This window comes from Benincasa hispida, chromosome 9 (assembly GCF_027475165.1).
Source record: "Benincasa hispida cultivar pf3 chromosome 9, pf3_genome.v1.1, whole genome shotgun sequence".
NCBI lineage: Eukaryota > Viridiplantae > Streptophyta > Magnoliopsida > Cucurbitales > Cucurbitaceae > Benincasa > Benincasa hispida.
In genome coordinates this window covers 31,991,525-32,008,517 of record NC_143486.1, presented here as the reverse complement: position 1 = coordinate 32,008,517, position 16,993 = coordinate 31,991,525, and the positions used below count along the sequence as shown (strand labels likewise).

Here is a 16,993-nt window from a genome sequence, read left to right as displayed (position 1 = left end):
TTGTTTATAGTGCGAAAGAACTACCAAACAACAATTCTATTTGTCTTGTACTACTTTTATTACGTATTTGATTATTTTTTTCCTTGCAATGGATAATCGACTTTGTCTTTAAAGTTTCAAACACAAAATATATATTATACACACATATTAAAATATATTATGGTATTTACATCTTTCTTTGTTGCCATATAAAATGGGAAAATTAAATATCTAACTTTGAAATCGATGAAATAAATTTTTATGTCAATTGAATTATGTTATTATGACACTTAACTTTGAAATTTGTTTTATTTTTATCAACGTATTTTTAAATATTTAAATTTAGCTCATTTAACTTTAATAAATTTAAAAGTTAATCCATATTAGTAGTTTGATTGTTGACTATTTTTTTCTTTATAGAATTTTTATTACCATCTTTCTATAACTTTCGAGAACATATTCGCATTATTTTTCTAATAAAAAATTAGATTTATTATTTTGCCACTCTCAATTAAAAAAAAAAGTAATCTCAAACTAACCACGACTATTTTTAAGATTTAATGAAATATATAATCTAAATTTAGATATTTGAAATTACAAATTTTAAAAATAGAATGAGACTCAAAATAATGTTTTATAAAAAAGAAAAGAAAAAATCAATTATGCCATATGAAGGAAATTATTTTTGTTAACTGTACCAAGTTAAAAAAAGGTCAAGTCATAGAGGTGTTTGGATGACATTTGAAATGTTAAATTTTGAAAATAAATAATTTAAACCTTATATAGACACGCTAAGTCCCATCCCTATTTATAATTTGACCTTTTTTTAACTTGGTAGAGTTGACAAAAATACTTTCTATGAATATTTGTTTTAAGGGTTGGATTTAGATGGGTTAGGTATGCTAAGTCCAACCCTTATTTAGGGTTAGGATTTAAGAAGCATGACTTCCTACGCTCTTTTTCCATGAGTTTGAATAATGTAGTTACTTTTTAAATTTTTCTTTTTTAACTTAATCTAGGAAGTTCGCTTCTAGTAATGGTTTTACATAATTTATTCATTTCTTAAACAGATTATTACACCTTAAGGGTAAAAATTATAATATAGATAACTAATATTATTTGTCAAACTGAGCATAGGTCAACAACAATTATCATATATTTCTTTATTTTTTAGGCAAATAATTATACCTTAAGGGTAAAAATTATAACCTATAAAACTAATATTATATGTCAAATTAAGCGTAGATCAACAATAATTATCATATACTTCTCTTAAAGTTAGAAAGTTCAAATTCTCATGCTCTTACTTATTGTACTATAAAAAACTAATGTCACTTGTATCTGAATACGGTCAGTTCAATTATATAGCATTTAATTGGTTGATTTAGAAAAAAATAAGGTTAAAATCATCACTTTGTCTGTGTGACTTTAGGTTTTGTTATACTTTTTGTTCCTATATTTAGAAATATTCAAATTTAATCCTCTTCCTTTCAGTAATTCTTAAAATTATTATCATAGTCGAAAGTTTAAAGACTTATTAGAAATCTTTTAAAATTTAAAGATTTATTAGATACGAAATTGAAAGTTTACATGTATGTTAGAAACTCCTCAAAGTTCATAAACCTATTTGGCACAAGCATTCGATCCCTAGCTTAAAATGTTTGTATCAAAACTTTCAATTTGATATCTAACAGATTCACGAATTTGTAAAAACTTAAAAGTTCAAATATTAAGCAGGCAAAAATTTCAAAGTTGAGAGACTAAATTTGAAATTAACTAAAGATGTACTATTAATTAGGGAAATTACATTTTTTGGTCCTTCGGGTTTGGATTTAGTTTTCATTTGGTCCATGAGTATCAAAATATAACACTTTAGTTCTTAAATTTTGAGTTTGATTTCAATTTGTGTCCCATTTGGGTTTGCGTTTGCGGGAGTAAAAAGCGATGGTGAAGAAACTCAACAGTTTAGGTCGTTTGGTAAAATTTATCAAGCACATCAATATATTTTTTTGAGTTTAACATTGAAATTAATCAAACACTATTTTTACTTCATGTCACAACTGATTTTTCTCAATGCATTGTTGCTGTCAATTATTTTTTACAACTACAATAATCCCAAAGTAAGCCTTAGTCCTTGAGTTTCAAAATGTTATGATTTTATTCTTGAGGTTTGAGTTTTGTTTCAATTTAATGCCCATGTTTCAATATTTATATTTTTAACTTCATTTTTTTCATTAAATACTCACTTTAATATTTAATATTAATATCTATTAATTAATTTAAAAGATTTAGAATGATTATAATTAATTAAGTTTCACTATTATAATTAGTTTTAAAATTTCACTTTACAAGTATTTTAAATTAATTAATAGATACCAACACACAAAAAAGATGAAGAAGAATATTTAGTGCAAATTTAGGTCAAATATGTAAAATCTTCAAACCTAGAGACCAAATTGTAATCAAACTTAAATCTCTATGGTGAAAATATAACATTTGAAAACCTAAACACTAAAGCCTTGTTAGGTAACAATTTGGTTTTTGGTTTTGAAAATTAAGTCTATTCACCTCTCCCGCATTTCATAGAATGACTTGCATCTTTATTAAGTCCAATAATTGAATTCTTAGTAAAATTTTAAAAACAAAAACAAGTATTTAAAAGTTATTTTTTTAGTTTTTAAATTTTGATTTGATTTTTTAAACAATTGATAAAAACTAGATAACAAAAGAATAAATTTGGAAGGGTAAATAGTGTCTATAGGTTTCATTTTCAAAAACAAAAACTTAAAAAATCAAATCCTTACTAAATGGAATCCAAACTTTACGGAACGAGACTAAACATTTTAAAATATAAAGACTACACGAAAATTAATAAGGTTGGCAAAAATCTTCACGGGATCAAGTCCCTGCGGGCGCCCGTCCCGAATTTGACTAGGGATTCTAATCGAATCCTCGGGGATGAGGTAGCGGCCCCATCCCCAATTAATTTTTTTTAATATATATATATATATATTAATATTAATTACAAACAGACCTTAACTACAAATATTTATATGTTTATAGATAATTATATATATATATATAAAATAGAGATGGTTTCGTGGGACCTGTTTCTCCGACGGGAAATTTCCATCCCCGTTTTCGCTTTTAATTGGCAGAGGTGGGGAGAGGAGAAATACTCCACGAAGATGGGGATGAGAGAGTCTCTACCCCGTTGCCAACCCTACAAATTAGAGAAAAAAACACTTAAGAGGCCAACAAAATGTAATTTTCCCAATTATTTATTACAGGGTGGAGTCAAAATTGGGCGAAACAATAGATTCTTTTTACCAGAAAAGGAAAACAGAGGAGTGAAGAAGCGAAAGGTTAACTTGAAAGTTGGAAATGGAGGGATTGGAAATATAAAAAAATGGGAGTGCCCGAAAAAAGGCAAGAGAGAGAGCGACTGATGCTGTACCTCACTGCCTGCAATAAATACTTTTCATTGTCCCTAATCTACTTTCCTCTTTCCTCTTATTTTTCTCCTTCTCTTCCCTCTCCTCTCTTTTTCTCTCTTTCTCCCTCTCTTCTCTGGTTTGGATGTTTGTATTTACTGCGTTAGGTCAAGCATTTATTTGCAGCTTTCGGAGTAATTCCATATTCTGTTTCTCATTCCATCAATCAGGTAATCCATTTCTCTCCTTTTTCTTACTCACCCAGACAGATCCATTTCTTTTCTAATTGTTTGTGGGTTTTTATTCTTTCTGCTGTATACTGTGCTAGAAGCTTTTTGTGGGGGTGTATTATTTCTTGAGGATTCAATTATGGAGTACCCTTTTCCTAATTTGAGCTACTACTGTGTTTTTGATGATGGGTTTTCTGTTTCTTGCTGTTTTAGGACCGTTTTGCTTTGTTTTGTCGAATTCGGTTTAGTTTAGGGTGGAAATGGGGTTTTAGTCATTGTTAAAAGGTAGTGATTTAGAAGGTTAGTTTGGACTCTGGTGGTTCTTCTTGAGTTAATTATTCGAAATGTCGTATCCCATTTTCGTGAAAACAGGGCTGGTTTGAATCTCTTCTGGGTGTTGGATATTTCATTCCTTTTTTTATGTAGGATCTGAAAGGATGTTTAGTTTGGGTCTGTTTTATTCAATGAGCGATCTTGATTTATTAGATGCTGAGAAGCATTCCATGCAGGAGGTTGTTTCTGCATGAAGTTTAGTATCAGTTCTCTTATGTAGCTGCAGAGGTTGTTATGTGCTGTGATTACCATAACCATGTTCTGATAAGCGTCAATTAACGAGTAGAACTTCCATTGATTAAAACCGAGGAGATAGAATGAAATAAATGAACGAAAAAGTCTCTTATCAATGAATCAACCAGTAGAAGAAATGATTAATCTGGGAAGCCAAACCGATAGCTTTTATCTGCGTAGTCTTGTTAACTATGAAGTGGAAAATATTCAACATTAAAGGGTAATCAGCCCATTTAGAGGTAACGAAGGAGTTGCTTCTGTTGAATTTTTCTGATTTTTGTTTGACAAATACAGGTTGTGAACTATTATTTCAAGTGACTTGGCCTTTTCCCCTGTAACATGTGTTTCTCTTCTTAATTATTGAATACTATCCAAAGTGTTTCCTTTTCCATTTGTCCCTGCTACCACTTTGTAGATTGTTGAAATGGATATTGGACTAATTTTTATTGTTTTTAAAAAGTTATCACAACTTTGGACTATTTTGCTGTAGGCTCAGACTACAATACTTTTCTGAAACTGATGGGTGTAACTAGGCTATAAGAAACAATTCAATAGATAAGTTTGGAATTCCAACAAAAATTTGAAGCTTATAAAGAAATTTGTAATACTGTCCAGAAAAGTTCAAAGACCAACCAAAAAATAACTGAACAAGACAAGTTCGGCGGGAGCAAACTTTAATAATTACCCTTGAGATAATTAACAACATTATATAAAATGCAATAATAGTCTCAATTTTTTTTTTAGTTTGGTTTCTTTGGTTACTTGATTGGGGGAGATCCCCCTTCTTTTGATTTTGATTTTCGTTGACTGCTTCTTGTTAGATATGATTGACGACTTAGATTTTCCTCCTTCATTAATCTTTCATTGTTGTTTGTCGTTTAAAATATCGATTTAAATCTTATTTTGTTCCCTATATTTTGAGTGTTGATCCTTGTGTTTTTAGCTTACCTTCCACCCCCGCCCCCCCCCCCCCCCCCAAAAAAAAAAAAAAAAAAAAAAAAACTGTTTTGGTCCCTATATATCTAAAAAGTAACCATTTTGGTTTCTGTTTAATTTTTTTTAGTGCCAAAAAAAGTCTATTCCCAAACAAAACTCTTTAATACAAAGTTATGACTACATTGGAAAAAATGTATTGAGTGTAATGTTTGTGTTGATATTGTGATTGAAAACATAGTTAACAAAGAAATGAAGGGACCTAAACTGTCACACTGTTTAAAAATTTAGGGACCAAAATGAGTGTTTGAAAGTACATAGACCAAATTAGAAAAAAGCTAAATATGTAGGGAATTAACATTTTGTAAATACAAAGGCCAAAATAAACCAAAGTTAAAATTACAATGGCCAAAATGGTATTTAAATCTAAAATATTATATGAACTTTTAAGTCTTTATTCATTTGATTGGGATTATCTCCTTTTTCCTTCTTTGGCTTCTTTTTGCCTCTCTCTTTTAATTGTGTAAGTTGGAAATCATGAAGAAGATAATTTTTTTTTTCCTTGACCATGCACATTTCATCTGTAAATCTGATGGAGAGGATCCTAATCATCTTTTCTAGCTTTTTCCTTTTGCTTCCAAACTGTGGGATTGGCCGTGACATAACTTCTGGAATTTCTATGGTTCAAAATGGAGCATAAAGAACAGTGTTTTGATAGAGTTTTTTTTTTAATCTTACCTCCTCCTCCTCCTCCTTCTTATTTTTTTTAAGTTATAGTTTAATTGATCTGAAATTGGAAAGTGTTTTTTTTTTTGTTATTTTTCCGTGGCCGTGGGGGTTTCTTACCTTAATTTTATTTCATCTTGAGGTGTCTCTTTTTAAAAACGTTTGTAGCAGTCATTTTGGATCCTTCATTTTTTTGGGTAGAAGATGTGTTGTGGCAAGATGATTTCTTTACCCCTCTTTATTCCATGGTTTATTGAGTCGGAAAGAAACGGAAAACTTTTGTGGGTTCAGAATAGTCGTTTGTTAGAGATGTAAGACTTAGTGCATTTTGAAGCTTCCCTCTTGATGCATACTACAATCATTTTTTTGTGTTGTAAGTATTACCCATTGTTTTTTATTACCAACAATTGTTGTTCCTTATGGTTATATTGAGTGGAGCTCGTGAAATGATTACCCAAGGGTGAGAAGTTGGAAGCTATGACCTTTTGTCTAGATAGAAAAGCACTTTCATGGCACTAGTGAATTGAGTGGATTGAGGGGTTTGTGCGGGCACTGCCAACTTGACGGGCAAAGCATGAACCACAAGGAATGATTCAAGTAAAGCTTCAACTAAAGGGATGGGTAGGAACATCCATGAAATGATTAACTTAATTCACAAATGGCATGGATGTGCTCTTTTGATTGACAGTTGGCTTGATAATCAATCTCTCAAATGTTTATTCCCTAACGTTTGTAGAATTTTATCGGCAAAGACAACACCGTTCAAGTTATATGGCAAGGTAATGGCTTGCTGGGTGTGTGCTTTGTTATGGGATCGAGGTTTTTTTTTTTTTTTTTTTTAATTATTATTTTTTATTTGACAAGAGGCAATTTCATTGATTAATGAAATAATCTAAAGGATATACAAAAGAAGTGGGATCTTTGGGGTGAGAGAAATAATAGAGTTTTTAGAGGTATGGAGAGGGATCTTATTTATGTTTGGTCCCTTGTGAGGTCTCATGTTTCTCTTTGTGCTTTAATTTCCAAGATCTTTTGTAACTATTCTATAAACAACATTTTACAAAGTTAGAGCCCCTTCATGTAGTGGGGCTTCCTTTTTGTGAGCTTGGTTTCTTTGTATACCTTGTATTCATTCATTTTTTTCCCTCAATGAAAGTTGTTTCAATGAAAAAAAAAAAAAAAAACTGGTATGGTTTCCTAGTTGGCTGAAATCATCTCAGGGTGGTGGTTGAAAAACAAAGCTAGAGTGCTTTGGATGAATCTTGCTGGGAATATTTCTTGGCTTCTTTGGAAAGAGATGCATTGTAGAATGTTTTCAGATAATTCAAGCTCTCTTCTTTCTTTTTGCGACCTTGTACAGTTTATGGCCTTTACTTTGAGTGCCCAATATAGGTTGTTTTGTGACTACTTGATAGACACCATCAAGTTAGATTGAATGGTCTTTTTGTAATGCTTCATTTAGGAGAGGAGATGCATTACCCCTTTGTCCCTTAGGTTGTTTTGGCTGGGCTCTTGCCTCTTGAATAACATTCTCTTGTTTTTTCATAAAAAAAAGGTTGTTTCAAATATGATGAAAAGCTTGTGCCAAAGCATTTGGTGTAAGAGGAAAGAGTTGCAAAATAAATTTGAGATTTAAGAAGGAAATTAATGTATAGATCAGTTGATGGGCATGCAAGAGCCAACGAAGATGTCTGTAGACTTACTAATGTAAGTAAAGATGTATTAAGTTGTCATGAACTTGGTTGTGGGTCGGTGATTTTGGTGAATGATAATGACACAATTTATTCCTTCATCTTAGATGAGTTACTCAAGGAGCACCAGTACAATTAAGTTTCCGAGAAGTACTTCATCATAATGAGATAAGGGAATGAGAATGTGTAAAGTGGTAGTTATATCTTTTTGTCAAAGTAAAAGGTAAAAAACGGTGGAGAACTTCTTATTGCTGCTATTTAATAGCTTGGATGTGATCCTTGGTGTGGAATGACTATCTACATATTGAAGTAGGGATTAATAATGGTTGATTGGAGATAGCTCCAATCAAATTTTAGGGAAGTAGACTATATGAATAGATTTGAATGTGAATGGGGTGTTGTTTTTAAATAGATACAACAAGTACATGTTTGAGACTTTTTTATGTTTATGCCTAACCCTGGGTTGCTCTCTCAAAGTCTTGACTGTGAAACGTATATAGGAATTCAAAGAAAGTAACGAGTCAGTTAGAATCTCTCAAAAGTTTGATGACAAATAGAAGACTACAGGCTAATTTTGGAACGTGGAGGACATATTATAGTGAAATAGTCTTGGTCTACTTAATGGTTCTTTCCTTGCAATGGAAGAAAAGCTTGCCATCTGCAATACTAATTTTTCATTGCAATACGAAGGAGAGTAGGAATGACTACGCAAGCAAAAGCTCCAAACTTATTGCATACATAGTTAAGTTAGCACAAGAATTGTTAGAAGGTAAATTGGTCGGTGACGATTGAAGAGTTGATAAGTTTGCTTCATACTAGAGAAATTTGAGTCACTGTAATTGTCATCAAACATTTCTTCATGTTAGAGAAACGAATAATACTGAACAAAAGGTGACATTTGAACCCAACCGAACCGAATTGACAATGAACTAAGTCAAATTGAACTAGACCTTGAACCAAAGTGGGCCTTGAATTGAACCAAATCATGAATTTAACTGAGATCTAAAAATGCTTCTTCACCTTTCACCTGAATATTGAGCACCGACACAATGGCAAAAACACTTAATTTCTGACCCTTGGTTTGGGGTTGGAGACATGGTTGGGTGAGAGCTAATTTCTTACTAATCACAATCTCCACGGCTTCTCCTTTCTATTTGAAACATAAAATCAGTTCCAATGGAAAACGATTCTTCTAATTCTTCTAAGGATTTAAATTTCTAGGAGGAGAAAATAGAAAAGGAAGTGGACTTGTTAACTTTCAGGGAGACTAGGACTTTCCAACTCTGTAACCATAGTAAATTGGAGAGAACAATAATATTATGTGATATTCAAATATGTAGAACCTAAATTTTCTTATATAGCAGAAAGACTTCTACATCATAAGGAAAAAATAAAGATAATAAAGTCTAAATATTGAGAGCTAATATTTATAGAATTATAAAGATTAAACATTCCAACAGTTCATTAGGGAAAGCAGCTCAAGACATGACGGGACGTGGCATTTTTAGGTTACAAAGGATGCATTGGGTGCTGAATCCAAAATCCAAATCTTGGTACAAATCCTAGATTTGTAATTCATACATGTAATTCATCATTCATCTTTTAAACTAAGTATAAATCTTTATCCAACGACATCCCTTCTTTACAGTACACTAAGAAGTAAGAATGCACGGTTCATTTGGACAAATCATTTTGGAGAGTGTTGTAAGGAGTAAAGGGTGGATGTGTGTAAAATTGGCCAAAGGTTTCTCCAAGGATAGACATAAATCTTAGACCAGTCACTGGGGGAGCACGTTCTGGTAACCACAACCAAATTATACATTCCCTCACCGTCCTGTCAGAAACAGGTCAGAAACCCACTTGCGTTTATCTTTATAGAAGGACCCTCTTTCTCTTATTGGTTCTTGAATTGCTTGGGCAAATGACATAGAAGACGTATGATTGGGGGATTTTGATATTTTCCCAAATCTTTTGTTTCCTAGGAAATTTTTATGTTGTTCTTTTCAAATCTTTCCTACTCAACTCCTTTGAACCAGCAGAACCAAGATGTGCTTTTTTCCGAACCATTTTTTGATAGTTAAATTTTCTTTGTGAAGCTTCCCTTTGAGCGTTTTTCTAATAATGATACCATAGTTGATTAGATGTCCTAATTTGTTTTTAGATTATCTGGAGGGACAAAGATCAAGGAAATATCATGAATCTATGGGACTTGCCCAAAGTCAACAGATTAAGCCAAGGATATTTGATATTTTTTCAAGAATCTTAAATTTACCATCTTTAGAAGGTTATTAAAAGCTACTTGCAACTCTTTATGCTACTTTTCCTTCTTCCCAGTGGGAGAGGGGGGGTAGGATAGTTCCAAAGGCAGTGAAGAGAACTTGGCTAGAACTGTTCCATAGGAGACAGACAAATAGATAAAAGTGGATGGACGTACTGAGGAGAGAGCGAGAAGGGAAGCTGTAGTAATATTAGCTTCATGGACTTGATTTATATATTTGGCATAAGCAGTAAAAGCATTTGACTATTTATACTATCTGCTAGGTATTACACCTTTTTTTTTTTTTTTTTTTTTTGGGTTGGAAACGAGTTATTGCACTGTCAATATTAGTTACTTCTTAGCATCTAAACTGTCTAGTGTAGGGTTAACATATGATTGCTGATTACGGCCTTTGTTGAGTTCTAAGGTAATTGATGTGCCAAAAAAAATAGAAACTCCCTCAAAATGCTTCCATTTCTCCCAATGAAAATGCAGTTTCCAACCATTCTTAATATTTATATTTAATGCTTGGAAAACCAAAATGTAAGCTTAATTTTGTTTTTTGTTTTGACTCAACCTGCTTGCCTGCTTTTTCTTCTTGGAGAGACTTACTTCAAGCAGCTTAAATTTATAAGTCTGTTGACCTATGCATTTGTGACTTTTGTTTCGCTTTCATAGTTATGTGGTACTTTTCTATGAGGGTTTAAATTTGAACTGATTATCTCAATGGATGTCCAGATTTGCTACCTTAAAGTTGTTTTGGTCAAGTGTGCTTCATTGTTAATGTATTAAGTGTGAGCTTACTTATATATCATTATTTTTATTTTTTAGTGATAGATGCCTAATTAGATTAGTAAGTCCAAATTGACGGTTTAACATCTCTCTCTCTTCCCATCACCTTCAGCTCCTTTGCCATGGATGTCACACATTCAGTTGAAACGCTGATTGACTCTACAACCTCTAAGATACAACAGCTTCAGAAAGCATTTGCTGAGCTTGAAAGTCACAAAGCATTAACACTTAACTTGAAATGGAAAGAACTTGAAGAACATTTCCATGGGCTAGAGAAATCCTTGAAGAGGCGTTTTGATGAGTTAGAAGACCAGGAAAAGGAATATGAAACCAAAACAACAGAGGCACGTCAAATGTTAGAGAAGCGGGAAGCTGCTATTTTGGCTAAAGAGCAAGCATCGCTAGAGAGTCTTCAAAAGAAAAGAGATGCTGCGGCATTTGCTGTTGCTAATGCACGAGAGAAGCATAGGAAGGTAGCATCAGAAATGCCTTCTTGCCCTGATGACTATGAAAGTGCAGAACCAAATGTGGTAGATAAACCACCTGATTCTTTGACTAGTGAAAATAACTCAGAAGATTTGAAAGATACTCCCGATGATGATGGACACTTTGGGGTCAAGTCTTATCCTCAGTTAGTACAATTATGTGAAGAGATGGACTCTGCTGGACTGCACAAATTTATATCAGACAATCGGAAGAACCTTGCTGCAATAAGGGAGGAGATTCCATTTGCACTAAAAGCTGCAGCAAACCCCGCCTGCATGGTATTAGACTCCTTGGAAGACTTCTACAGTGGAGAAGTTGCAAATTTGGATGGAAAGAAGAACTCAGATCTACTGGGTTCACGTCGGACCTGCATCATGTTGATGGAGTGTTTAAGCATTTTGCTGAAAACTATGAATGTTAAATCTGTTTCTGAAGTGATGTCAACTGAAGTCAAGGTGCAAGCAAAGAAAATCGCGGGAGAATGGAAACCAAAGTTGGATGCTCTTGATGTGGATGCTAGTAATGGCAACTCATTGGAGGCTCATGCCTTTTTGCAGCTTCTGGATACTTTTGGGATTGCATCTGATTTTAACAACATAGAGTTATCCAGGCTTGTGCCAATGGTCTCCCGTCGCCGTCAAGCAGCTGATTTATGTCGATCTCTAGGCTTATCAGATAAAATGCCAGGTCAGTCTTTCATTCTTATGGACCATGTCTCGACTTATTCAGAGCGCTTTTCTTCAATGTAAGATTGGGTGTTCTGGCCAATCTCAAGTCTCTGTTTTCATAGGGCTTTAATCGTTTTTGACAATTTCTTCCTTTTTAGTCCCAAGTTTTCTAACATTTTATTTTAGTCTCTCATATTTGCATAAAAATTCATTTTTCCATTAGTTTTTTGTATTAAAATTGTTTAATTGAAACCTAACCTAGGCACCTGCTTTATTAATTTTTCTCATGAGTTTCCACATAGAAAAATATATGGATCCACGGATAGGGTTGGTCGTGTGTTGGATCTCAACATTTATTTGGATCTATATTGAATAATTAATTGGGAGGGTCAATCTTAGAAAAAAGAAAATAATGAGAATTAAAATAAGTGTACATGCGACCAAAATGGAAGAAACATTAGGTTTGATGGGCGAAAACGAAATATTTGAAGGTTTAGGAAGTAAAATTAGGACAAGCTTGAACCAAAGCAGGTGTTAATTTTATTTATTTATTTATTTTTACCCCTGGTTTTAAATTTTGTTTTAGTGAATAAAATATTTTCAATCAATGAATGGAGATGCGACATAAATATTTCACTGATACGGTGACACTGTTACAAAAGAAATAAGATCATATTGATATGTAATTACAAAAAACTTTTTTGACGAGCAATGAGCAAAGAAAGGATATAATTACGAAAAGGTGGACATAATTTTCCCCACTAGAGAGCTAAGAAGATAGTAGATTCTTGGCAACCTAATTTAATAGGGTCAAGCGTAATCCCACTTGAATAGTCGAGGTGCGTGCAAGTAGAGCCTAATGAAAAATGATGAGGTGGATATTTATAGAAATTAATATTGTTAATCGAGTTCATTTTTTTCTTTATTCAATTTTAATACTATTATTCAGCAGATTTGATTAAAGGAAGGGCGTAAACAACTCATTCAACCAAAATTTCCCTCCACCCTGAATTGTTTTCTTTTGAAGTTATAAAACCGTAAGCATTGTAAACACCAGCAATATAGGGCATGAGAGATTGTGAAAAATGCCAACACGTTGAAAAAGTTACCATGGTTGCAAGACTGTTATAATTATTCTTGTCTAGAATTAGATATTGACTCTTTCTGATATAGTATTCTTGACCACAGAATGTTGGATAAAGTTTGGATAAGTATATCCAGTTTAGGGTGTTGGATGGAATTCACCTCAACTCTGTTCTTTTCATTCTCTTGTTAATGGTTCCTTCGTTCGTCTTTCTGCAGGTGTCATCGATGTATTGGTTAACAGTGGAAGGCAAATTGATGCAGTGAATTTGGCTTTTGCATTTGAACTTACAGAGCAGTTCTCTCCAGTACCGTTGCTTAAGTCCTATCTAAAGGAGGCAAAGAAAGTGTCTTCACCAGTCAAACCTGGAAATGCATCCCACACTCCACAGGCATGTGATTTTTCCATATTAACCGAGTTTTATTTGATTACTTCATCTGAATCAAAGAATAATGTTAGAATCTCGTATTGGTTACTTGAACTGGAGCATGATAAAATAATTGTAATTATCCTATTCTTTTTTAGGATTAAGACCACCACTATAGCCAGTGGCCTGGCTTCTAACCGTGTAGTAGGTTTTAGAGAATTACCTTATCACTGACACACCAAAAAGTCAAGAAACATAGGGGCAGAAGTTCACAATCATTCAATTACCTTATCACTGACACAAAAAAGTCAAGAAACATAGGGGTAGAAGTTCACATTCATTGTTAATATTTGGTCAAAATAGTTTCACGATTCACCAGAAAGAAATCCACTATGTGAAAAATTGTTACAATCACACAATTTCTCTCCCTGATCCTAATTACAAGAGCATTGTTTCAAAGCTTTGGTACGATTCACCCTTTTCTCCCTCTCAAACTAGAGAATATATAAAATGAATTTAACTAGAGGTAGCACACCAAACTTAAAGTGTTTTTAACTGGGTCAATTTGAAACCAAAGCCATAAACTCCTTTGTAGTACTTTGAGCTCATCACATCCTCGAACAGTTCTGATGTGGGATAACTACTCTTCGAATATTTTTTTCAAAACCCAACACAAAAAAACAAGCTTGATAGATGAAAAGAACTAAAATTTTAAATCATACAAATTCGCAGGGTGTTGGGAAAAAAATAAAAATAGTCAACCAAACAAAACAGTCAAGAATCCTACGAAACTCTCTCACATACACAAAAACAACCAAACCTAAGGCACTAGATTGAAAGCCTCCAACCACCGACTTCAGAACAAAACCCAACGTAAAAACAACCAAGAAAAATTCCGAGCCTGCAAAATTCCAATATTTCTTTTGGTACCAATAGTAATCCCACAATATCATTTTTACTCTGAACATTTTGGTCAGCTACAGTTGACTTGAAATTTCTCCTAGATGGATTTTCCTTTTATTGGAATCAAAAGAATGCACAGGTGTTAGATCCTTTAAATCTGAGTTGTGCGCTATTGTTTTGCCTCCCTCCCAGTGAAACTTCTATTATCATTTCTCTCTCTGTTATATGATGTTTCTTCTTTTCCTTCATTGTTTTGGTACAATTTCAGAATGATGTTAGTGACAGAGAGCTGACCGCCCTTAAGGCCGTAATCAAATGCATTGAAGAGCACAAGCTTGAAGAGCAATACCCTGTGGACCCTCTTCAAAAACGGGTCATCCAACTCGAAAAAGCTAAGGCTGACAAGAAACGGGTGACCGAGGCTACAAAACCTCAACCAAAGCGACCTCGTGCAAACAGTGTGGGTTATGCCCCCGTTGTCAATAACAACAATGTTGCTGACAAGAACTTCTATGGTAGAGTGACAGATAGATACCCACAGTACATGTATGACCGACCATACATGTACCCGACCCCTAACGACAACCATTGCCCATCCCTCTTGGGTTCGGCCATGTACAACATGTCTCCTGCAGCTCATGGAAACTACTTTGGAAATGCTTACCAGTATCAAGCTGCTGCATATCTTCACTGAATCAGACAGATCAATGATTGTAAGAGGTGACTGTGATCCTTCGTTAACTGTTTAGAGTATTAACCCTCAATGGATGTTGGCAGTGTATCAATGAAGTTTAGTAGTAAAACTCAGAAACTTACCCAAAAACCAAAAAAGAGAAAAAGAAAAAAAAGAGACCAAACTGCCTTATTAATTTCTTGTTGTACTGGATGATATTTCAACTCTCTAATATATATGCACAAAACTTTGATGTGTAATATGTTTGTCTGCATAACTTTCTTCATCTTTTTTGTTAGGATTTTTTGTTTTCTGTTAGTATAACGAGTACTTTTTCATTTTCTTTAGTAGTCTAAATACTGATTTGGCAAATGAGCTCACGAGTAAACATGTATGATTGAGTAAATATGGGATCTTTTTGAGTTATTGCTTAGGATATGTTAAGAGGGCAATTCTTATCTTTTTATTTTTAATTCAATTAAATTTATTTATTTATTTTTATTTTTTTAAGAATATCTTTTGGTTTCTCACCCTGACTTGGGATTAGGGACTAAATTGTACCTTCTAGAAAAGTTCTAGTCATACCATCATGTTTTAAAGATTTTACCGTCTTTAAAGTTTCAAGTGGCTTATTTGAAATAAATTTTACTGAAGAATATGAACTACAATTTATAATGGATTTTCTTGGAATTACTTCCTTCTAAACTCGCGCACACATTTTTTTTTTTTTTTTTGATACTATATCTAGATGTAGCTAGTGCATTTACAAATTTTAATTTGAAAAATTGCTAAAATAGGACAAATTTGAGGTGACTAAAAAGTTTTGGGATGAGTTTTCAAAATAGACCTAGGGTCAAATGGACATGAAATATCCGTTACACAAAATTGTAACTTTCTTCTTTGATTGTCCCTTCTCTAGAGGGATATGGATGGAAGTCTTTTCTACTTTTAACTGGTTTGTAGTTCCTCTAAATGATTTGTAAAATTGGCTTCACCTACTAATCAGTTGGACTCCATTCAAAACTGACAAAGAACGTCTTTGGTTAAGCATCATTTGTATTGTAATGTGGAAGATTTGGAATGAAAGAAATGTTAGAATCTTCCAAGATACGGCTAAGACAGCAAAGGACCTTATTGATACCATCATATAAAGACCTTTTTTTTTTTTTTTTTTTTTTTTTTTAATACAAAGATTTACAGGCTATACACATTCACAATTTTTCTTTCCTTATTGCAAATTGGAAACACCTTTTGCATTCCCTTTAAAAGGGTCTTTTTGTACACCCTATGATTGGGGTCCTCGTGTACTAATGGATATCTTTAGATTTCATTTAATCAATGAAATTGTTTCTTAAAAAAAAAAAAAAAAAAAAAAAAAAAAAAAAAAAAAAAAAAAAAAAAAAAAAAAAAACATCTCTTGTAGTTTTCTTCTCTCAAGCTTTCTTGTCATACTCCAAAATTTTTAGTATACTTCGACTTTCCCAATCTCATTTTCTTCTGTGATAAATTTTTGTGATTTCTCTTTATTCTTATAGATTTTTTTGTCTCCTACTTCCATTCATTGTTGAGTTGAGTTAGATTAAAATTTTCTCTGTACAAAACTAGAGATAGACAAATGGTAGCTAGAGATAGAGCGACAGAAGCATGCGTGTGGAGAGGGGAGGCGGCAATGTGCACGTTTGAGAGTGAGAAGGTGGGTTTTTTTTTCCTTCACAAAGGATAAAATAACTATTTCACATTCTTAAAATCCGATAAATCTATTAAATAAAAAACCGACCTAAAACTTTTTTTAACCTCAAGTATTGCCCTATTTTTGGCAATTTCCTTTTTTATGATGTCTTGTAAATCGAAACTTGTATGTTTTTCCATTAATGGCTTCTGGACTTTGCTATGATTGTTGAATTTTGAACTAATTAATGAATGGCATGCGAGAATGTCGGACTTAAAGGTGGAACTAATTATTTGGGAGAATGTTTTTTTTAGGTGTAATTTATTCAATTTTTAGAGAAAACTCTTGATTTTCTGAATGGATTTTGTTTTAATAAAATTTGTGTTAGTCACCTATTTTCATTATTTTTTAAAATTTAATTATTGATTTTTTAGTTCAATTAGAATCTATTGCTAACATGCCACGTCCTAGAATGGAAAGTATAATCTTGTCATAATAATTCCCCTCATGAATCCATATATGTTATAATATAGC

At 32.9% G+C, this 16,993-nt stretch overlaps 1 protein-coding gene and 1 long non-coding RNA gene across 4 annotated transcripts; both read left to right on the top strand.

The window, feature by feature from the left end:
- Positions 1-3,079: 3,079 nt before the first annotated feature.
- Positions 3,080-15,050, top strand: LOC120084913 (FRIGIDA-like protein). 3 transcript variants are annotated; one of them, XM_039040724.2, is made up of 4 exons: positions 3,080-3,643; positions 10,722-11,782; positions 13,066-13,238; positions 14,386-15,050. In XM_039040724.2, the coding sequence occupies exons 2-4, from the start codon at positions 10,732-10,734 to the stop codon at positions 14,809-14,811; spliced, it is 1,650 nt and encodes a 549-aa protein (XP_038896652.1). In that variant the 5' UTR covers positions 3,080-3,643; positions 10,722-10,731; the 3' UTR covers positions 14,812-15,050. The 3 variants fall into 3 exon arrangements, with proteins under 3 accessions (XP_038896652.1, XP_090173758.1, XP_038896651.1); XM_090317632.1 differs by lacking the exon at positions 3,080-3,643 and adding an exon at positions 3,651-4,449; XM_039040723.2 differs by lacking the exon at positions 3,080-3,643 and adding an exon at positions 6,611-6,648.
- LOC150033742 (uncharacterized) lies at positions 6,657-8,955 on the top strand. Its single transcript, XR_016531998.1, has 2 exons — positions 6,657-7,576; positions 7,668-8,955. It is a non-coding gene; the product is annotated as an uncharacterized LOC150033742 (long non-coding RNA).
- Positions 15,051-16,993: the final 1,943 nt, after the last annotated feature.